The sequence below is a fragment of the Gastrolobium bilobum genome, unplaced genomic scaffold (assembly GCF_033153095.1).
Source record: "Gastrolobium bilobum isolate Gb01-03AN ecotype WA unplaced genomic scaffold, APGP_CSIRO_Gbil_v1 utg913, whole genome shotgun sequence".
Classification (NCBI taxonomy): domain Eukaryota; kingdom Viridiplantae; phylum Streptophyta; class Magnoliopsida; order Fabales; family Fabaceae; genus Gastrolobium; species Gastrolobium bilobum.
In genome coordinates, this window is record NW_026900059.1 from 1,058,978 (window position 1) to 1,083,246 (window position 24,269).

General features: G+C 30.8%; 1 protein-coding gene across 1 annotated transcript; it reads left to right on the plus strand.

The window, feature by feature from the left end:
* The first annotated feature begins 21,761 nt into the window (after positions 1-21,761).
* LOC133295114 (protein GLUTAMINE DUMPER 3) lies at positions 21,762-23,014 on the plus strand. The gene has a single exon (XM_061493911.1). The coding sequence runs from the start codon at positions 21,832-21,834 to the stop codon at positions 22,348-22,350; it is 519 nt and encodes a 172-aa protein (XP_061349895.1). The 5' UTR covers positions 21,762-21,831; the 3' UTR covers positions 22,351-23,014.
* Positions 23,015-24,269: the final 1,255 nt, after the last annotated feature.

The window sequence follows — 24,269 nt, forward strand, 5'->3', positions numbered from 1 at the left end:
TCTCATATATATATATAGGGAGGATACGATCATTTGACATTATTGTTATGAAACCCTGCCCGACCAGGCCGAATCGACTCGGAACCCGATGAACCAGTTATCAGACCGGTTTGGGTCAAGCATTGGATCGGTCATGCATTGGTCCCGGTCAAACCTGGACAAAACCGACCAAACTCGGTCAAAACTGATAACCCGGTTGGGTTATGCATATTTATAATAAGAAAAACCAAAAAATAAAAATTGTTTCATCTTGTCAAAAAAATGTATAACTCATTTAAAAAAAAATTATAATTTTATTTGCTAGTATACTCTTCTACAATAATCTAAAATTTCAGCTTCCAATACTGAAGTAATTTGCGGAACAATAAATTAAGAGAATGTGACATGTGTCATTTTAATGTAGATGAATTTGAAAAATATGAGTTCAATGTAATTGAGAGGTATGCTTATGGGGATTCTGAGTTACAATTTAAATTGACATAATAATAACGTGCATTTTCGTTTATTTATACTTGATGAACTTTTAAAAGTGTGATTGAGTAATGTTTGAGTTTATTTAGTGAACCCTGTTTAATTCATTTTAGTTTAACTCATTTTAGATATGAAGAATATATATATATATATATATGGGGTTTACATTTCTGCAACTGTTATACGTGCAACAATCAAACACTTGCCATATATATACTTGAAAGCATTAAATACGGGGAATCATAACTATACGAAGGGTGAAAGCATTAAATGTGGGAAATCATAACCATACACCTGTCGTTGTTGTACGTAAAGCGGCTGCAGAAATGATTATATATATATGTATGGAGAAGAATCCGTTTACACATTTTTGCAAATTACACTATGTACTCCTGGAAGTACATAGTGTAGTTTGTAAACAAAAAGTTTGTAAGTATAACTCTCTCATATATATATAAATATACTGGTCAATCGGTTCGATCAGTGACCTAATATCATGACCGGGTCCATGTCGGGTCGGGTTTAATAACATTTTTGACACCGATTTCGAATTAAAAACTTTGACATCAAATCTTAAACGTTGATTTTCGTCAATCCGACAATTGTAATTTATTTAAAATTAATAATTAATTAATAAGTGTGTCTAAATAAATTATAACCGTTAAATTCATGAAATTAATAATTAAGATTTGATGTCAAACTTTTTACGTTAACATTGGTGTCAAAAAATCATGTCCCTATATATATAATTGTTTGGTGATGACATTAGATTTGTTTCTCTTTATAGGGTAAGTATCTCTATATAAATAGGCAATAATATAAACTAAGGGGGTGTTTGGTATAGGTATTTGGTATGGAATGATGGAAAAGTGGAGTGAAAAATATTTAATTACCATGTTTGGTATGAGTATTGTGAACAAAATTCCAGAAAATATTTTTCCGAGGTATTTCTCTTTTCAACTACACACAGGCAAATAATTATGCTACTGATCCTTTGGTTTTTTTTTTTTTTGCCCAAGTCTTGGATTCTGATTCTGAATATAATATGTTGAGTCAAATAATTATCCCTTTTAAAGCGTGTTTTGGTATTTTTGATTCATATTCTCATCAATATTTTATCATTAACCAAACATAGCATCAGTAAAATGAACCCAACTTTCCCGACAAAATTTTGGCCAACCAAACGCTTTTTCGTAACTTACCCAGGATAAAAAAAATGCTTACCAAATCCTCAACCATCTTTTTTTCTTGGGAAAAAAATATCTCTCGTACCAAACGCCCCCTAAAACTTTATGATGAGAGTCACCTTGATTATCTCAGTCAAAGGCTAAGAGTGGGGGAATATATATATATATATATATATATATATATATATATATATATATTGAACTTGTAAGGCTTGCAGAGCACACTTCCTATGTTTTATTAGAAATTAATTAATCACTGATTTCTGAATCTAAACTTACTTTAAACTCAGTTAGTGAAAAGAAAAGGGTCTTGATTTGATCTCTACATGTCATCTTTAAGAGGAGTTTAGATATTTTCATTCCTAATCTGCCTCGCACTTCGGATTAGTTTCATAGCCAATTTAAAGAATCAAAGTTTGTGAGAATACCGAAAGAACCAACTCGTCTCAAAGAAATAATTAAGATTGAATTAACTCAAAAAAAATGCTTTTAATAAAACATGACACCCGGACTGCGCTTGCACCCTAAAAATATATATTGAACTTGTAAGGCTTGCAAAGCACACTTCCTATGTTTTATTAGAAATTAATTATTCACTGATTTCTGAATCTAAACTTACTTTAAACTCAGTAAGTGAAAAGAAAAGGGTCTTGATTTGATCTCTATATGTCATCTTTAAGAGGAGTTTAAATTTTTCCATTCCTAATCTGCCTCGCACTTCAGATTAGTTTCATAGCCAACTTAAAGAGTCGAAGTTTGTGGGAATACCGGAAGAATAACTCGTCTCAAAGAGATAATTAGAATTGAATTAACTAAAAAAAAAAAATGCTTTTAATAAAACATGACACCCGGACTGCGCTTGCACCCTAAAAATGTGCTTAGCACTTTTTGGTTAGGAAGTAAGAGCTGCTGAAATAATAATGTGGCAAATGGAGGATAAATTTTCCTCTTTTGGTGGAAATCTTATCTTTTCTGCTTTAATAAATTGGTCTATAATTGTAAATCAAATAAACGTGTGGGGTGAGTTCAAATTGATGATAGACCGGTCTATACGGAATGTGGACCGCAACACTACGCGAAACTTCATGTGTTTGCTGTCCAAGAGTTATGTGATTGAAAGTCACTGTGGTTTAGATCTCAAGAAACCATGCTTATATTGCCAGTAGCTGAAACTAAATATGAAAGTTGAAGAATATTGAAGACAAATTATTTGGGCATATTATTTTCTATTTATTTTTTATAGTACAATTTGCATTAAGGCTTTTTACATACAATTTGCATTAAGTTGCTATAAAGTAATAAAAAAAGAATTTACATGTGATGTATTGCTGGTATAACTTTTTTTAACAATAAGAATAAATTGACACATCGTAAAATATTTGAGTTTTATAAATAGTAATATGTTTTAAATAATTTATTGGTACATGATTGGATTAGTATATAAAATTCATATAAAAAGTAAAATATGGAAACACATTGATGCTATTGATTTTTTTGGTTCACAATTTTGTGGCACTCCCTTTCTTCCCGAGTCATTATCTGCTTTCTTTTCTCTTTTCCTTAGTTTTTCTGCCATCTTTCGTTCCTTATTTAATGTTTTGACATAGTGATGGTGTCGTATACTACTCGTACTTGTTTATACATGAGGAAAGTCTCAAAATTATTTTTAAAAAAATTAGATATATGACTATCTGAAAATACAAAAAAATAAATTAATTTTAATAGAATTATAAATAGTAGTTATATTAACTTTTTTTTAAATATATGTTATGTGTTTAAGGACTAATATAACTAACAATTGAAGTAATTTAAAAACTAAGATGAAAATTTTATACTCCCATAAACAATCGTGTTTCTTACCAAATTTTTCATAAAAAATTTAGGGTTTGCTCGATTTTACAATATGTCACCATCTTGGGCACAACTATCCAGTACATTTTAATCTAATCACTGATTAATAAAGGAGAGAGAGATGGGAGGAGTTGTGACTTGGTGACACATGGCAGTGATCCCTTCAATTTTAATATCAGCATTTGTTTGTGGGGAATGGGGATCATTTTCAATAATTACCTCATTTCTTCGTCGAGCTTTCTTATTATGTATGCTGCTCGTCAAAACAAGCCAAACCCCACAATGACAGATGCACCAAATAACCTTTACTTGGCTCATTTTTTTAAACCAAACAACTAACTATTTACTTTACAATTAGTTTATTATCCATTATTAAAAGCGGACTTGTTGAGTGGATTTCTTTTCTCTTTTGAGGTTTTTGATGGTTTTGCAGCTTTATTTTCTGTTGTCGTCTTGTCTCATGATTCAATTTTACGATCAAAATATATTTTATTTTAAATTTAAAAAAAAAATTATTACTTTTAAAAAAAGACAATTTCTTCACATTGAAAAGTTTTCTCCTTTGAAAAAAATATATACTCAGTTGAGTATATCTGATTCACCAAAGTTTTGTTCTAATTTTACAAGTATCAAAGTATTTTTGTCAACACATCCTGTTATATAATTCGAAAATGATATATATATATATATATATATATATATATATATAATAGTAATAATGAGAGATACTTCTTGTTGTAAGATAATTCTCTCTAAAATAATTCGAAATAATTTTGCAGGACCTTGGACTAAAAGAATTAAAATAAAAAGTTAAGATTCAAACTCAATCACGAAGAAAGCATTTGCTAATCGATGTTTAGAACATGATCATAATTAACTGTGAGGCCGAGATCTTGCGGCTTTACTTTCCGTGATTATATGCCATCGTTTGTTTGTATAATTTTTGTGATACCAATCTAATGTTCAATATATGAAAATGTAACTTAATAAATATGTAAATATTCTCGTCTCGAACAGAATTGCCTCCCATAATAGATACATTTATCCAAAAAAAATATGTGAAAATGTAAATGGAAGAAATGTCTTTGATGAATTAAATTTGCATATGACATTCACTATAAATATAATAAATGTAATTATGATGATCATGATATGTGTTGGGCTTAGGACAACTGTATGGTTTTTCAAATAATTAAAATTAACGTCAACAATGCATTTATTACAAATCAATTGAGATAGACAAAAATAAAAAGAAAAAAATTAAGAAAAAATATAATAATAAGAATAAATAATAAATAAAATTGAAAATAAGATAACAAATTATTAAAAGAAAAATAATTAAATAAGAAAAATATTAAAGATCAAGATAAATATATAATTAAATAAATAAACATGAAGAACAAGCACTAAAAAAAATCATCTGAAATAAAAGATAAAATGGGTATGTCTCTTCGAACTATTAATAATTTTCCTCCACTCCATCCTAAAATATATATGGGTTGTTCAAATAATAAAAACTTAAAAATTATGTAAAGTATTATTTTGACAAGGATTGATGATTGTAAATAATAATTTAATATTTTAAATTTATTAAAATGATAGTATAATTATTTGATATAAAATTAATAAAAGTAAGAAATAAAACTAAGACAATAAATTAAAGCGGTAAATCTAATATGAAATTCCTAATTAATAAGGTAGTTAGGATTTTAATTTTTTTTCAATCTTTACTCAATATAACTTAAACTTATCTTAATTCGACTCTTTTTTAATTATCCACAGTCAAATTCATCTAAATTAATTAAGGTTCAATCTCTTAATCTTAACCTAAAATTAATTTTGTAGTAACTATTCAATTGGATTAAGTATAAAAATATAAGATTGCACAATAGATTTAATAATCGAATGCCTATGTCCAGATGTTTAATAAATATGGTAATTGTCACAATTTCTCAATTGCACATATAAATTTAAAATCATTCTCAGTCATGGAAGCATGAAACACAAAGAAAATTATTGAATAGAATAAAGAGATATTCAATTTAAAAAACAAAACTAAAGCATATCAAGATTTAATTGCTTTTCATTTATCCTTAACACAGTATTTAGCTATTCATATTATAAAGAAAGGAAATAAAAAGAGTAAATGAAAATTTCATTATAGATGTTAAAGAGGAAGAAATCTGCTTTAATCCTTACTCATGCTCCGTCTTGTCTCCATGCCCCTCACATCCTTACTCATTATAGAATTTTTTTAAAAGAGGGGCACAATTGTAATGTAAATTTTTCCTTTGAAGTTATAATTATTTATATCACAAAAAAGAAAATGCTTACAATTAAATGTTTCTGTAAATTTTGAAGGGGTGAGTATTACATATATGACTGAATAGAAATAATGTTTATTTTTAAGGATTTATATAAATTTAAAAGGGGCAAAGGCTAGCCCCTCCACCATTGGGTATTTGATGTGTCTATCTATCTCTCTTCCTAATGACTTCTTTTTTATTTATACTAATTTATAAAAAAAAATTATAACAATTTTTTCTAAAATTTCTTTCTTAAGTTTTTTTATACAATGTCTTTTAATATACATTTCTTACAAAATATAAATGTATATATATATTATTTAATTACCAATATGCCACTAGGCGGACATACCATATGTACGGAACATACTTTTTTAGCAGTTAGGCAGCTAATATTTTTAAGAGATCCTTTTGAAGCTGCGCCAAAGAAACATTAATAATAAAGCATATAACTTTTTTTTTTCTTTTTATACTCTGATTTGTATACTTATGAATGTGTCGTTTCTTGGCACATACACATTTTATGCCATCTTATGCATCTAATATAATATATGCAAGTGCGCGAGCATTTTCTTTCGATTGTTGTGGTGACTAAATTATGGGTTTTACTTCTCTCATGTTGTAGGAGAGAAGTTATCTTATATTGTGAGATAAATTAAGTGAGATCCATCAATTTTTTAAAAAGATAAAATAAAAATGAGGCAATCTTTTAATGTGAGTGTAACACGAGAGATGAATCTTACGTAATATAAGAGTATAATTTTCCCTAAATTATATATGTTTAATTTAGAACAACCTCATTGAGATTAACTACAAAAACTGAGGAAGGCCATAACAACAAACTATATTCGAAACCACGGGAAAGGCCAAAAGTGAGTCTTTTCTTCCGAGAAGGGGGGCAAGTACTTATCCCTTCATGCCATTTTGGTCGCGTTCTTTTTTTCTGTGACAATAGATTCCTACATTTTCCCACTCATTGCAGTAGGTATAGCTCCAGCTTTATTAGTTAGGCTATCAGCACTTATGGCCTCTGATTGGGATCAATTAATTATATAGTGTTACGTATGGCCCAAGCCTAAGAGCCTCAACGCTTCCTCTCAAGTGCCTTATCCGTTATTTATTTTATTATGTATCATAAAAAAACACGGTTAATTTAACTAACATATAAAACAAAGTAAATAATTGAGATTATGGCCTAATCCCTGTATTTAAACTATGGATTTGGACGCTTCAGGCCACATATTCATTAGGATTTACTATTAAAATCAAAGAAAAGATGACTGACATGAAGGCATCAGCTTTTTGATATAACCCCACTTCACATATAATAATCCATTACTTTGCACCAGCTGCAAATCACGGGATTCACTGAAATATTCAAGGTTGTTCATTGGTGCAATACCACCATTAGACAGTAATTAGTCTCTGACATTGTTAATCTGATTCAGGCTATCAGTGTCTGTTTGCCATGTTTGTTTTTTTTATTATTTTTGAGGTGAAGTGCGCGTGATTGACAAAACCTCATAAAGTATAAGATGCTTGTGTTGCATTGATACTCAGAAAAAACAAATGAAAAAATGACAAATCTGCTGCGTATTCATCTTTTATTTGTCGTAATAGAGATGGAAATGGAAGCTTTGTATGTTGATGGCAAAATGAACTAATTAGAAAAAAAAAAAAAAGAACGTCGCACTCGTCCTTCTCCTCACCAGAGAAAAGGAAAACTGTAAAGCATATGCATCCGTGCCATTTTCCATCATAGAGTTCCTTTCAACCTTTTGAGTGAGCTTTGACTCCTTTATCTTTTAATGTATAGTTTTTATGACCGTGCTATGATTGTGCACAAGTCCATTCCAATTGACAACATTTGGCTTGATAAATTTCAGATTTGAACCTTTGCCAATCTTAAACTCCACTTATATTTTTACCTATACATCTAATAAATGACTATTGGATTTTTTTGTGTTTGAAGTTTGCATTAAAAGTTTTGGATATATAGTACTGAAACAGCAAGCCACTAAGTTTATATCATTTTCCCTTTTGTAGAGTTGGGTTGAAACGGTTGAGACTATTGACTCAATATTTGTTGACGCAATGAAGCATAATAATTGAGCTAATTGAATTTTTTATTTATTTTAAATACAATGGTGGCACTGAGGTTGAATCTATGATCTCATACAGACTATCAAAATCCCTTACCACTAAACCAATCATAATCATAGTGGCTTTCTAATTGAATTATTTTGAAATGCAAACATCATTTAACTGTTCCTATTTGACAATTGCTGTAATTTAATTTTACAATTAACCAGCTTATTAAAAATTAATATCCACACGAGTTATTTAAAACTATTGTGATTATGTATATCATATTGAAAGCATAAGTGGATTAAAGAATTTAATGTTGATGCATTAGTAATGTAAATTTTTTTACCTAATTATTTAATGAGACAAGTTATATTTACAAACTTTTTTGTTTACAAACTCTTCAAACTACACTATCTTCTTTCGGGAGAACACTAGTCACACTATCTTCTCCCAGAAAAACATAGTGCAATTTGCAAAAATTTGTAAAAAAGATTTGTAAACAGATCATTCTCCTTATTTAATCATATGTTCAGATCTCACGTTGAGAAATGCTAGCGCTTACAATATATTCTTTAAAACTTCATTTTCAACATTTTTTAAGGCTGCGTTCAATGCTTGGTGATTGAGTTACCGAATAATTTTTTGTATTGAATTATTTGATGACCAATGCAAAAAATTAAAAAAATTGTTATATCCCTCATTTAATATGCAAAGTTGTGAATATGATAAAACATATTTTTCCCTTTTATTGTGCATTGTTTTGGGTGTAATAGAGTTAGGAAAATGAATGAATAACGATTATTGATCTTTTTCCATTTTTGAACTATAGACAAAATTGTGTTACCTGATTTAATGAGTAAAAAAAATTTAGGGTTTTATATTGTCACTTGAGATTTTTTTCCCACTATTTATACTATTTTAAAAGTCAAATAAATTACAATTTTTTGTGCTGTAATATCACTTACTTTTCAACAAATCAAACATAATTTAATTTATTTAGTTGGGCTCATATAATAGAAAGAATATTAAAAAGAAAATGTAAAAGAGTGTGTTAATTGGTAACACCCCTCAAAATAAGTCTAATATGTCAATAATTACATAAAATTTCAAATGATATCAATAATTACCTAAAATATCAAATTTCTAAAATGGTGTGGCAATACATCATTAGATGCATCATGCAAGTAAAATATTTGTAGTTTGATAGTGCATAAAAATTATTTCTTAAAATTAAAATCATAGGAGATTATTTTTCACATATTGAAAGTTTAAAAGGATAAATTGTTAAAATTAAAATTATCAGGACTATTTAAGGCATAATTTCATAACCAAATTGCTCATTGAACGGGTAAAAAGACAATTAAGGTTTTGATGATAAATAAAAACAAACAAATAGAATTATTAAAATATCCTTCATTAAATAATTTCTCTAACCTTTAAAATAACGTAATTTTGGAGTTGTAGGAGATAATTTTATCTTCTATGACAGGAGAAACAATAAACACATATTCATATAATAAAGAAACAAACAAAATTACTAAAATACCCTTTATCAATTCCCTTAACTCTCAAAACAACGTAGTTTTGGGGTTATATGAGATAATTTTACCTCCTGTGATAGCAGAAACAACAAACAAATATCCTTATTAATGAAGGGTATTTCAGTAAAATTCATATAATAAAGAAACAAACAAAATTATTGAAGCACCATTCATTAATTCTCCTAACCCTTAAAATGACGTAATTTTGGAATTGGAGGAGATAACTTTATCTCGTGTGACAGCAAAAACAATAAACCCACATGTAAAATTCATATAATAAAGAAACAAATAAAATTACTAAAACACCCTTCATTAATTCTCCTAACCCTCAAAACAACGTAGTTTGAGGATTGCAGGAAATAACTTTATCTCTTGCGACAGAAGAAACAATAAGCCCACATAGGATACGGCAGGGGTGTTCATCAACCAATCCAAACCGATTCAAATCGCGGTGACCGAACTGAAAAAATCGATAACCGAATTAACAAAAAATCATAAAATCAAAAAAAAAAAACCCGCATATTTTAATTTGATTGGATCAGTTTTCGGTTTGGTTGATGAAAATCGATCCAATCAAAACCCGATCCAATGTATTATGTATTTATTATTTTCGAAAGATGGTGACTTGTAATCTTCGATGTTATTATAACAAACTATCTTGGATAGTTTTTTATTATCTATTAATCTATTTTAACTCTTCACAAGTTTTAACACTTGAATTTCTAGTGGTTTGTAACTTTGAATGACTTTATTTTGATATAGCTACTGATTTGAAAGACTGAAATTTTAGACTTTTCGAAAAATCAAGAACTGATCGAATCCAACCATTGTTTGTTTGTTTCTTTATTATATGAACTTTACTGAAACACACTTCATTAATTTGCCTAACCCTCAAAATGACGTAGTTTTGGAGTTATAGAAAATAACTTTTTTTTTTTTTTGATAACATTAAGGGGCGCAGCCCCATAGAAAATAACTTTATCTCTTTTGACCGGAGAAACAATAAACTATATATATATGTGTGTGTGTGTGTGTGTGAAAAATATTATTATATACATATGTTATGATAAGTATATGAATAAAAATCAACTTCAACATCAACAACATATTTTTTCTCAAATTAGTTGGGATCGATAACAGTTGAAAAAATTTAAGGAAAAAGGATAATTAAAACTATTTCTAATCTAAATAAATTGAGTTATCATATAAATAAGATTAATTAAAAGTATCATACTAAGATATTAGCATGATATTCTAATTTATATTAGTCCCAAATTAATAAATAGAAATAAAGCAATAAAATTTATTATCTTATAATAGTACAACATCAAATAAGTAAAAGGAGAGCTTTAAATCTTCTCATTATGAATTGAAGCCAAATTCTTATTGCATTATTTTAAATTTGTATTAATCTCACATTGGACAAACCAAAAGCACAAAGAATTTCGGTCATGGTGACGCCAAATACGCATAGAAAATTTGGCTAAACAAAAAATTTGATTTCATGAAAGAGTAACCCTCTGATTCTCAATTTCTAATTAACAAAGGGAATTTCATTTTTGCATCTGTGGCAGAAAAAACAAATCTGCCACAGAGAGTAAATCAAAGAGAGAGAAACCCATAAGGAGCGAGAAACTGATTAAATGATATACTCACTCCATTTTTACTCTTCGTTGTAGACTCTCTTTTTTTTTGCTGCAAATGTAGAAATGATATTATCTTAACAAAATAGCAAAATGCAATTCCTATAATAAGAGTCGTAAACTCAATTTTATAAACTAATTACAAATTGATGATGCAAAATTCAAAATCTAAAATCCTAAAAATAAGAAAAATTCCTCAAAATAAATATAATAGTAATTAAATTCTAAAAATAAACAAATACTTACAATTAAATCATTCAAAACACGTCCCAAATCTTAGATCTCAAATCATGCCAAATTTGTTGCTTTCCTTTACTTGCAAAACAAATCACGATCATATGTGTTGCTTCATTTGAACTTGGGTTTGATCATAATTTGTTATATTTTTAATCAATGCTCCTTTTAACAATTGGGTCATACTTACTGAGTCACAATTCTGGTTGACTCTAAACTTCTTGAATCAATGGTTGGGTCATGTGTAATAAGTCAACTGTAAGTGCATCATTTCTTTCCTGTTAGGAAAATATTTGTCTTCGAATCTTCTTCATCTTCATTGATATCATTCTCTTTAGGTAAAAACTCAATTTGATAAATGTATCAAAAAAAAAACTCAATTGATAATTCTTCCTCTATTAGATCTTCATCATTAGATTCTCCATTAGATTTATCATACACTAGATTATCATCATAAACTGAATTTTCATCATAAGACATATAATCATCATAAATCGAATAATCATCATAAATCGTGTTATGATCATAGATATCAAAGTCAAGAATTGTGATTCGCATCTCGATATTTAAAAAGTATACTGAATTACAGGTCGTACTTCCCAAGTTTGTCCCTCATCTTTTTATCAGATGCGTCCTCTAATTCCATTACTTCTTCATATTGCCCAACTTTGTCCACGCAAGTCGTTGCTCAAAATCTTGAATTTTCATATTATGCGCCTCCATAAGTTGTCGCTTCAAAACTTGAATTTTCTCGCTATGCGCTCGGACGAGTCATTGCTCCAAATCTTGAATTTTCTTGCTCTACGCCCGCATAAGTAGAGTCGCTCTAAAACTTGAATTTTCTTGTAACGCTTTCTCAAGTTGTCGCTTTTAATCTTGGATCCACCTTATGAGCTATTCATTTTTCATGTCTTGCGGGCTTATCTGACGCATTGTCCATCTTTTTAAGAACGAATCCACGTCCTTTGCCTTCACGACTCTATTATCCACGACTTTCACGATTCTGTTCAACCATTGGTTGAAGGTAACCTTGTGCTCTGATAACAAATTATGCTGAATGCGCATAGAAAATGTGGCTAAACAGAAAGTTAATATTTCACAAAAATGATAGGATATTGTTACTAGTTATTACCAAATAATGTTACTAACAATGTTACTACCCTATCTTAACCTTTGATTTCCGCCAATCAACGGTTAAGATATGGTAATAATATTAGTAGTAACATTATTTGGTATTAACAATATCTTATTCCTTAACAAAATTTAACTCCTACAGTAAGAGTCATAAGTACCCTTTTATGGACTAATTACAAATTGATGATGCGAAATTCAAAATTCAAAAACTAAAATCCTAAAAATGAGGAAAATTCTTTAAAATAAATGTAAAGGTAATTAACTTCTAAAAATATATAAACAATTATAATTAATTCATCTAAAACACGCCACAAATCTTAGATTTCAAATCATGGTAAATTTGTTGTTTTCCTTTTCTTTCCAAATAAATCACAATCACATTTTTTACTTCATTTGGACTTGGATTTGATCGTAATTTGTTATATTTTAAATTATTATTTCTTCTCACAATTGAGCCATATTTACTGAACCATAATTCTGGTTGACTCTGAACTTCTTGAATCAATGGTTGGGTCACGTGCAATGGATCAACTGTAAAGTACATCACAATTCACGAGAGGATTTAAATTGAAAATTAAATAATTGATGTTATGAAATTATTAAAATATTTTTTTTTTTAAGAAAAACACAAATTTGATTAGTTTAATTAACCTTGTAGACTTTGATTGTTTCACATTGGTATATCTGTTCAAAATTGATGTTTCAGATTTTTACTGGTATATAAACATTTAACTTTCGAGGGTTGATTAGACCAGCCAGTAAACCGGTTCGTGAAATTATTTATTTATAAAAACATCTCATTCCAGATTTGATCATCATGCTCAAATTTAAATCAACCTATCCCATCCTCAGTTTTTAAGAGCGTCATATTGTAACTAATTCAGAGAAGATAATCCAAGTCAATGGTCTGTGAGATAAAATTTCAATTTCAATGCTTATTTAGTGTATGAATTTTGGAATTACTGAGGATAAAAGAACCAATTATGATTCAAGATGACGACTAATAGAATTCAGATACATGTAAGAGAGGGTTACAGATAACAATGATTATAAAAATACTGTATAAGAAAGGACAAACCATTCTAGGAAAGTGACGTACATACGTGTAGTTCACTTAATCATGATTTTATTAATGTAATAAGTGGGATTTGGTTTGGATTTGTATATCAAATTTATTCTATGCGCATTTGTTTATTTGGTTTGTTATCTTATTCGTAGTGACTAGCTAGAATAATCTTAGTGGGAGGTGAGTAAGTCAAGATTAAAGGGAGAATGTGGGTTCTACATATAAAATAAAATATAATTAATGATGTGTTTGGGGGCTTGGTGTCATATATGGGAAACGAATGTCATAGTATTCCTGTTGTCCTTGGCGTGTACGTTAGGTGGTGGAACGTGACGCCAATGGATGGGGCCCAAACTTGAAACATGGTTTGGGGCCCATATGCCTTACACCTCACCTCAGCAATTTCAGTGACTACCTCTGTTGTAAGTTTTTACCGGCTTTCGTTTTCAGACAAGGGACGAGGTTTGAAATTTGCAACTTTACTATCCTTATTCTCTTTTTTATTCATATACATATATGCGTTTGGTATTTGCTTGGGAAATAATGAATGATACACGCATGTGATAAAGACAGATAGATGATCATTAAATTGCGAAGTAACAGATTGAAAATTGCACTCCGATATGATCAACAAATCACAAGACAAAAATAAGTTCGAAGGCGCACAATGAACGGTAAAGCTAAGGCAAAATGTGTGGCGGACAAAGCATATCTAGTGGAGAGCACTTCACTATTGTTCCATTTATTTTACCATGTCCCTCAATGCAAGAGGTTCTTATCCACAACAAATTTATGGCGTGTGGCGCTCCTTGTGATGGACCTTTCGTCAGAGTCATAATTTTTTACATTATTTCGAATGCATCTAGCTTATTAACAGAAAAGTGTGTATTATTTTAAAAGATATAAAGTTGTGTAAGAGAAATAGATAGATAAAGAAAAAAAAAAGAGAGTGAACCAAAGAAAACAAAGGGTGAGTCTCACAACTTTGTGAGAGTGAAATAACATAAGTTATGTCAATTAAAATGACAAATATTTTTTCCTTAAACTTATAGTATTCTAGCATAAGTCTACTTCATTATATAACCGAAAAGGAAATAATGTCTTATGTCAAGTTTTGGTTACGGTTGTACATTCATTAATTATAGTTGGTTCCATTGTATAAAGATGCACAATAGCACATTAACACAGGTCATTTCATTTGATAGCTTGCTAATTGAAACCAGACGAGCGAGCTTTCATACGTACGCAATAATTAAGCGGAGCCCAATCCCGAAAAATCTGAAAGCTCATCAACTCAGAAAGAATCGAAAGAGCGAACTACGTGGCGAAACAGCATACACATCAGCCACAATTACTTCTCTGTTTGAATTTCTTGAAATCGTTATGAAATACTCCCTTGGTTTGAATTTTTCATTTGAGCTAATTTAATAACAATTAAAAAATTATTAATAACTTTAATTATGATAATTTTTTAAAATAAACTATCCTTTATTGATTAAAATATTATCATTTGGTTCTACTCTTTCTCATTCTAAATCGTGAAAATATAAAAAGAAAACCAAAATTTAAATAAATTGATACTTCTTTTAAAGAAATAGTAGATATGTTGAATAAAACAACTTTTTAAAAGACGGATAATTTAAAATAAATAAAGTAAACTTTTTTTTTTTTTTGGAGAATTAAAGTAAATAACTTTACATGACTAATAAAATTACTAAACATCCATTTTGATCCCTAAAAAGTTGAATTAACATCGATCCCTTCAGCCGATAAAAAATAAGTAATATCAACTAGTCCCCAACCATAAAAAGTAGTATCAAAATTTAGAGGTAGCAAAATAAGTTCAATTGATCGGATAGACTCATTTAACCCGCTATAAATAGTGTGTTGGATTGGAATTTTCAACTTGCTCAAACCAGCCCCGCCACGAAGTTCGTAAAAAATGATAAACCTGTCATGGGATGGATTGATCCTTTGGGTCAATTTTTTTTTATGTCAAATAGTATTTTTTTATCATGTCACGTTTTTGTAATATTCAAAATTTTATATTAGTACTCATCTATCACACTAAATGTTAACATAAATTAGGTTTGGGATTGTAAAAAATTAATAGAAATTTGAAATGAAATTAAATAATAATATAAAAATTTATAAAATAATATTTTTTCTAATTTCTATTTTTTTTTTTAAATGGTTAACAACTACGAACCTGCTATAAAATAAAATGAGTTAATATTTTTAACCCATTTTTAAGAGGCAAGCCAACTCGCTGCATCCTTTTTTACGTGTTCACTCACAACCTATTAATTACCTTATACTGAGATTCTGTTTTTTTTATAGAACAAGTTGACATGTTGATTGACTCTTGCAAAGAAAATCTGGATAATGAGGCATCGAAACGGTTAACATATCTATTTATATGACATAAAAGTTACTCGTTCACCTACGCACTAGAGACAAAGCTTAAAAGATAATACGGTTGATGAGCAAATTACCACTGTGATAATTGAAAATTCCGAAAATTGAGTAGATGCATATGCCACATTTTATATAATTATATACAGAGAGAGAGGGAGAGAGATTTTGACTTCACTCTCCATAAATTTTATTTTCCATATTAACCGTTGATTTTCATCCATCTAACGATTATAGTTTAGGAAGTATACTAATTAATTAATTATTAATTACATTACAAATGACAATCATTGAGTTCCGTCCATCAACAATTAAGATGGAAAATAAGACTTTTAAATCTTACTTTGAACTCAAAAGAACTCTCATATATATATATATATATATATATATATATATATATATAGAGAGAGAGAGAGAGAGAGAGAGAGAGAGAGAGAGAGAGAGAGAGGGAGATGATTGACTTTATTTATTATTTTATTTAACAATCAACAAAGTTTGTCAAGTTATTAGGTGAAAACTTATGAATGATTTTATATTTTTCTATACTATTTAAAATATCCTCCTAAATAAGAGTTTATTGATCTTGAAGAATAAATTAGAGGTGATAAAATAGGTTCAACCTGTTGGGTTATCATGTTTAACCCTCCACAAATGGTGGGTTAAGTTGAGATTTTCACCCTCTAACCCATTTGAACTCGCCTCGCATAAGAATGGATCAAAATAGGTTTAACCTATTATGGGGCTGTTGAACCTTTGGGTCAGTTTTTTTTTTTTTTTTTTGTATCAAGTAATATTTTATTTGTCAAGTTAAGTTTATGTGATATCAAAATTTTGTATCTTAATACTCCTCTACAAAAGATGAAGAAGAAAACATTTTATTTATGACAAAGGTTATTTATATATGGAAGTAAAAATGAGTTCTTAGATACTGTCAGACTTAATATTAACATACATCGACTCAAGCGCACACAGATGTCCAAAGCATACGTTCAGAAAATGGAGACTGAGGAAGACGAGTCGTTGGGAGTGAGGGAGACAGAATGAAATGGGTGAGGGAGAAGGCTCTGGCGGAAGAAGACCTAGCCCAACGAAGTATTAAGAAACCCAAAGGGGATGTTGTGAAGGATTTCAAGATAGATGAGGAAATGCACGAGAAAGGAGAGGGAGAGGATGATTCATGTTCAAAATACCCTCTGCAACCAAAAGAGAAAGAACCTAAGTCCAATAGCGGAGCTCATAGCAAAGTGGTGTCATATAAAGACAATTACTGCGACGAATGGAGAAGGAGGCAAATCCGATAGTTAAGAGGAAGACTGGATGACCAGACTTAGGAGACAAGAGGAAGAAGAATGTATGCTTGAGGAAGTATCTCAGGACCCCTTGGAAGACCCTCTGCGCCCGTTATACCAATTATCCAAAAGTCAGCATAAGGAGGATTGTTGGCAATGGCACAAAGCCATAATTATTAAGTTGTTGTGGAAGTCGATTCGCACAAGATTCCTTATGGAAAGATTGCAAAGAATGTGGAATTTGGTTAGCACATATGAGCTCATCAACCTAGACAATGAGTATCTCTTGTTGCGGTTCCAAGATGACAGTGATTAACGACATGTTTTGGAAGAGGGGCCATGGATCATTGCTGACCACTACGTGGTGGTCTAAAGATGGAGACCATTCTTTGACCCTTATGATGAAGAATTCAAAAAAACTAGCAGAGTGGATTAGGATTATTGGTTTACCTGTAGAATTCTATATGGCTCATCACCTCCGAAAAATTAAGTCCATCTTTGGCAAGATTCTTAAGGTCGATAGAAATTCCCTTCGAAGAAGTGATACTGGAGAGGATGAAATCACAAAAGAGCTCGATTCGCACGCATATGTGTTGAAGTCGATCTTGGCAAGAGCTTCCTTTCAAAATTTAAGATTAGGGACAAAGTCTTTCAAGCAGGCTGCGAAAAGGGTTACGAAAAGTTCCTTCAGGCATATCCTGGACCGAGTTCAGAACCAACTTTGTCCTTGTAACTGTTAACTCTCCCAAGTGAGAGTTAATTTTGTATTTTTATGATGAATTTGATGCATAAATTCCATATAAGTTGTATCGTTTGCATGATAATTGAGCTAATTGTTGGATATTCATGATTAAATGCTTTGAGATGACTAAGTATGGAAAATGAGACAATAATCCTTGATTTTATGTAAGAAAAGACGATTTGTTGAGTGTTTGTCTTTGCAGAAAAAATTGACGTTTGAATGCTATAGCAGAGAAACTGACGAAACAATGATATAGCAATCTGTACAGCATGACAACGTGGACAAGGGAACAACTGAATTTTCAAAATTCAAAAGTGAGTTATTCCCTAACAATTGGATAAAGCACCAGCAAGCAAGGATCAAGGACGATCTTGAAGATTAATTCTTATCCCAAAATCCCAAAGATCAAGGGCAACAAACTCTTATCTAGTCAACAACAATAGTGACACAAGAAAATCAAGAAGATCAAGATCTTATCCAATCAAGTACCAACAGCCCAAGAAAATAGGGATAAGATAAGGCTGCAGCAACACGAATCATGGATTCTCACTCCCAAACCTAAGACCTAATTATCCAACCACTTTTTCTATTTAAAAAAGAGTCCCCCACATATTCAAGAGGTTAGAGAGTCAGTCAAGAAGGTCAGAAAGGCTGGGAAGAATGTAATACCCTACCCACATTTTAGAGAGAGAAAGTAAGATTCTTGGAGAAGGAATAGATGCTGGAGCATTGCTGAAGCAAGATAGTGACAGAATTTTACAACAGCATTCGTTTTCATCTTCTTTTCTGTTTTACAATGAGTTCTTTCTTCCTCTTCTATGTTTTATTTAATTCTATTATGAGCTAATTTACTCTATAGGTTAGGTGATAAAGTACCTATGTTGTAACATTGAGATGTATGCCTAAACTTTATTTTTATTAATGTTTAAGTTTTTGAACGAGTTTGCTTATTCTTATTCATGTATGCATGTCGAGAGATACATATGTGATATTGAGGAGGTTGGGGTCGAGAGGTTTCTGAATCCAGACCCTCATTGAATTGTGTGGATTAATTAGGTTAAGAAAGTTAACTTGATTATTTTGTGGGTATGTTAGAGAGATCATTCACACCACATAGCCTTTGAACTTGAACTTTAACAATTCAGTAATTAATTATTGGGTATATAAATTAGGTTGGCCAAAAACCCCAGCATACCTTAGTGTTCGATTACTTGTGAAACATTGATATAGCATTATTAAAGCATCGTTTCAGTATTGCTGTATCAAGAAAATTGAACCTGACCTATATCTCATCCATCACTTTAATACCTTAGAATTAGTTTACTGTTTTCTTAGTTTAATTATCTTTTATTTTACAAACCCCACCATCAAAATCAATCCTTTTATAGTTCCTTTACTTAAATAATCATTGCTTTATAAATCATCTCTGTGGGAACGATACTTGGACTCACACATCCCTTTATTACTTGTGACACGCGTGCACTTGCGTATTTGTGTGATTGATTTAATTAATTGCAATTTGCACAGTAGTAAAGGGATGTCGCAGAAAGGAGTTTTGCAAAGCCAAGTAAAGTAAAGAGTAAAGAACCAGATATGCCAAGTGAAATATATCTCTATATATAAAATTTAGATAATAAATCCTTATACGATTAGTAAGTGGAAAACCACAAGGCGAGGAGAAAAACTTAGTTTAGATTCAGTTGTATTGAAGAACAATGTGAAAAGAATGGTTTATATATATTTTAAGGAAAAAGTGTGTGTGTCATTTTAAAGAATGTAAAATTGTGTCATTTTAAGAAAGAGAAAGAGATAGATAAAAGAGAAGAGAGAGTTGACAAAAAAAAAATAAAGATATGAGTCTCACCTCTTTGCGAGAATGAAATGATATAAATTGTGTCATTTAAAAGGATAAATATTTTTTCCATATTTGAAATGGCACAAGCCTTGAATCTAGAAAAATTTGGATCTCGTTAACTCAATTTGAAAGTTACTCACAACAGAGAACATGTATTTCATAAGGTATTAAGTGTGATATTATGACAGGTAAACATAAGAGATAAATAATTATGTTAAGAGCCAAGTTTGATGAAATACCAAATTTATAAAAGTATATGTATAAAAAGGGGCAGGTTATATTTACAAACTTTTTTTGTTTATAAACTCTTACAAATTACACTAAATACGACCGGTCATACTTTAATCATGCAGTGTACGACTGGTCGTACTTAGTGTAATTTACAAAAAAAATTGTAAACGGATCATATCCCGTATAAAAACACTACTTAGAATGGTATTACAGAAAACCTCATCAGAGTACTTGTTGAATTAGTATTAAGTGATGTGACATTATATCATTATATACAAGTGTGATTTTTTTTTATTCTGTATCAAAATTAAATTCTAACCTACATAAGTACTTGGTAACCTATCAAATACTAATACCATTGAAAAAACATGTGGCAGAAATGATACTTGCCCTAAATGAACCAAATTTCAATTGCACTAAATAAGGAGTTGCTAAAGAAAATACCGTATTATTTTTTAAATTTAGACTGAACAATAAAACTTATAAACAAGTAAAGTTATTAACTTTATTATTTAGTTTTATTACTTTTTCTAATAATTTTTTTTAAAAAAAAGATGGAATACGGAAATAAGTCCATCACGTAATGACATGAGAAGCCCATTGATTGCAATATGCAAGCATTTTGTTTTAAATCAGCTGCTTTTTGGAAAAATGAAACGGTTTCCACCTTCTCTCCACCCACTTCATTTATTAATGATATAAACATTCTCACTACGCTACAAAAACAAAAGATGGGGCTGCCAGGGAAAGATTTCGTGAGAAACGAGTGTACCATGGACGCTCGCGTCACGGCATACATGCGCCGCCGTTTCGTGCCTAAGTTACAATGAATCTTCTTCAATCAAACGGCTGAAACGGAATCTCTTTGTATTGTACTCAGTAGGGTAGAGAACATGTGATTTTTCTCACGCTCATCAGGTGGTCTACACAGTAATCATACCAGATTGGCCCCCCTAATCTAAAGATTATGATGTCACATGGTCCTACGTTGTATTTAAATATAATTTTTTTTTAAAATCCCACATATACATCATATCTGAATGGTTAAATAAGTATCATGGAATGTATAGATAAATCACCCCAATCCCAAGCATTCTAGTAGGGGAATCCCTTTTTTCATCATGTAAAGCCATGGAGGCATTTTTGCTTTATATTTATTTTAAAAAAAATACATAATCTTTATAGATTCCAATAATCAAATCTCAGGAATCATGCATGCATGTACATTATTTAAACCATTGTAATAATATTATTTGAATGGGAAAGGAAAAATTATTACACTAGATATAGGGTTATCTATAAATTATACACAGTAAAGGACACCGGAATCAACAGATACATTTTTAAAATGACAGAAGGAATTTAACAATGCATCCACCGGTATTTTCATTTTTCTGTTTGTTTCTTGCCAAACATGCAAGAGGATCACATTCTCCTCTTCCCCTCTGATATGATTTTGACGTGACCAGTACGCTCCTGAGTGCGCATTCCTTGTGAGTTGTGATGATCCTATCCTCGAAGAAGGATAAACAAAAAAATAATAAAAATAAAAATCACAAAACTCAGAAACATACCCCACTTCTCCAACTCATGAAAAATGACATCACGAATCACCTCTCTCCCCATAATCCGAAATAATCAAAAACCATTTCTTAACTTCTATAAATACTTTCCACCCCAGCACCCACTTCTCAACCCAATCTGAATCCCCTAAATAGTAATTTTCTTCCTTCTCTCTCTCTTGTTCTTTCTGATTCATAAGAGGAAAACAAAACAAAATGGCAGCATACAGAGAACCCATGGACGTGAACGAAAGGGCCCCTTTCTCTTCACAACCACCACACTCGCCATGGCATTCCCCGGTTCCGTACTTGTTCGGTGGGTTAGCAGCCATGTTGGGTCTCATAGCTTTTGCTCTCTTGATCCTTGCGTGCTCCTACTGGAAGCTTTCTGGGTACCTCGAAGGAAACGGCGAATCAGAGCGAGACCTCGAGGCTGGCGAAGGCAAAACCGACCAAAACCAGAAACCACAGAGACAGTACGAGGAGAAGATCTTGGTGATTATGGCTGGACAAGAGAAGCCAACATTCTTAGCAACACCCAGCATGTCGTCAGGCACTAGCGCCAGCACTAGCAGGTCCTCTTCCTTCGGCGAAAACACCAGCACTTGTACCTGCGACCAGACCGAAAAATCGGTGGAAATGGCTGAGACCATGAAACAGGGAAGCGGCGGCAACGATCAGGTGCGGAGCGAGAACAGGGAAAACCCTGACACCTCAGCAGATCAGAACTGTTAAGCATCTGCGTCGGCACATGTTTCGGATTTTTGTTTTCTAGCTAGCTGGGTTGGTTTCATGAAAAATCAAAGCTCGTGACGCTGGTCGTTTTTGGACATTTGATTTAGGTGTCTCTAAATGCTATCCCCTTTGCATGTTCAAGGATTGGTCGTGTGGGGATTGATTTACAGATTTAGATTATTCTCCTATTTATTTTTTTTGTTTTTTTTTCATGTGTACATTAGTTCGGGAATGTAAATTCGTTGAGGTGGAATGGAAGGTTTCCTGTTTCACAATTTTGGTCTTTTCTTCTGGTTTTCATCCATTGAGATAAGATTTGTAAATGGAAATTTTCACTTACAGGAGGGCTAGTTTTGGCAAATATCTGGAATAAAAAGCGAATAGAGAAAAAAATTAAAAAGGTAAGACTGAGTGATTTAAGAAAAGAAATTGACCCTTTCTATGCTTTTCTCTGATTTGATTGCAAGACATGGAGAGCTGCCATTGAATTGAAGTGTCGTGTTAAGGAGAAGGTACGTGTAAAGCTATATGCTAGCAAGGGGAAGAGAATTGTATTATGTGACTGATGCGGCGAGAAGAAACAGTGAAGTGCAGTAGCCGCACTATTTCCCTTGGCACTTTCCAAAATAATTTGCTTTGAGTTTAGTTCCTTTCATTTTTTATTTGTTGTTCTCTTTTTTGGGTTTTTCTGTTTACATTGGGAGTTTCTGGTGTGAAAATGGCCTCTGGAAATGCTCAAAGTGTTGTCTCAAACTGGCATTTTTCCCATGTCTCTAGAATAATGGTTCAATTGTTTTCAACTTCCACGCCAAGCAAGAATTTCATTAGGACAAAGGTTCAAGTTTCAGATTGATCTTGCCCTGTATTTGGTTCTGTTTTATTCTTTCCTAGGATTCACAACTAATGTATTTTTATTAGGGTAATGATATTTATCTATTATTTCCTTTTCTAACAATAAAACAACTTAAATATTCATTCTAATACACTCTTCTCTCTTTTTTTAAAAAAGTCTTTCTTTTTTTAATTAAATATGCAAAGTATAGATGTGGTAGCAATATTTTCGAATGATATATATTTTCTTTTTAGTAGATCGTTTTCATTGTTGTTTAGTCTAAAATAACTTTTATATTGTTATCCTTTTCAAGCATTGAAGTAGTGGGGATAAGGATGACGGTATTGAGGGTTTAATGCATGTCGATTGTGTGCCTCCAAAATCATGATAAACATTAAACAGAATAATTGATATTGGTACTTGTGAAGAATCGTTGTGTAAATAAGGTAATGTGAATAGTGTAACGGAAAATGTTCCTTCTGGCGGTGAATATTTTAATTTCATATTTTCACACTGTTTAAATAAATTTGTTTAGTATTTGAGCGATGCGGTTATGTTTTTCCTTCAAGTGACATACCCAAGGTAAATTTATGGGTTATACGTTAGATGAAAAACACAATTTGATCATACACAAACATAAAAAAAAAAAAAAAAAAAAATGAGTTGAGAAAATACAAAATTATGAATTCCACATCTGTTTGTTTGGGTAGGAAAATAAACTTTTATCATGTTACATAATAGATACATTTCTCTAAATTTATTTATAATTTGACGAGAAAAACATTTGATCGTACGTGGAAATTATATATTGAGAAAAGAATATAAATAAATTTAAGGACAATTCGACTCTTCTATTGCAGAAGAATCATTCTGTCATATCGATGAAAAAAAAAAAAAAAAAAACCTCTACACTTGATTAAAAAAAAAAAAAAAGCGGCACGACTTTTTACATATTTGCAGAACGAAAAACGACTCTCCTTCAACAAAGTAGTCGAATTGCCCTAAATTTAGTAGTGCTAAAATAGAAACAGGTATGAATTTTGTGTGTTTTTTATGTAACACATTTTATACATGATTATCTGCTTCA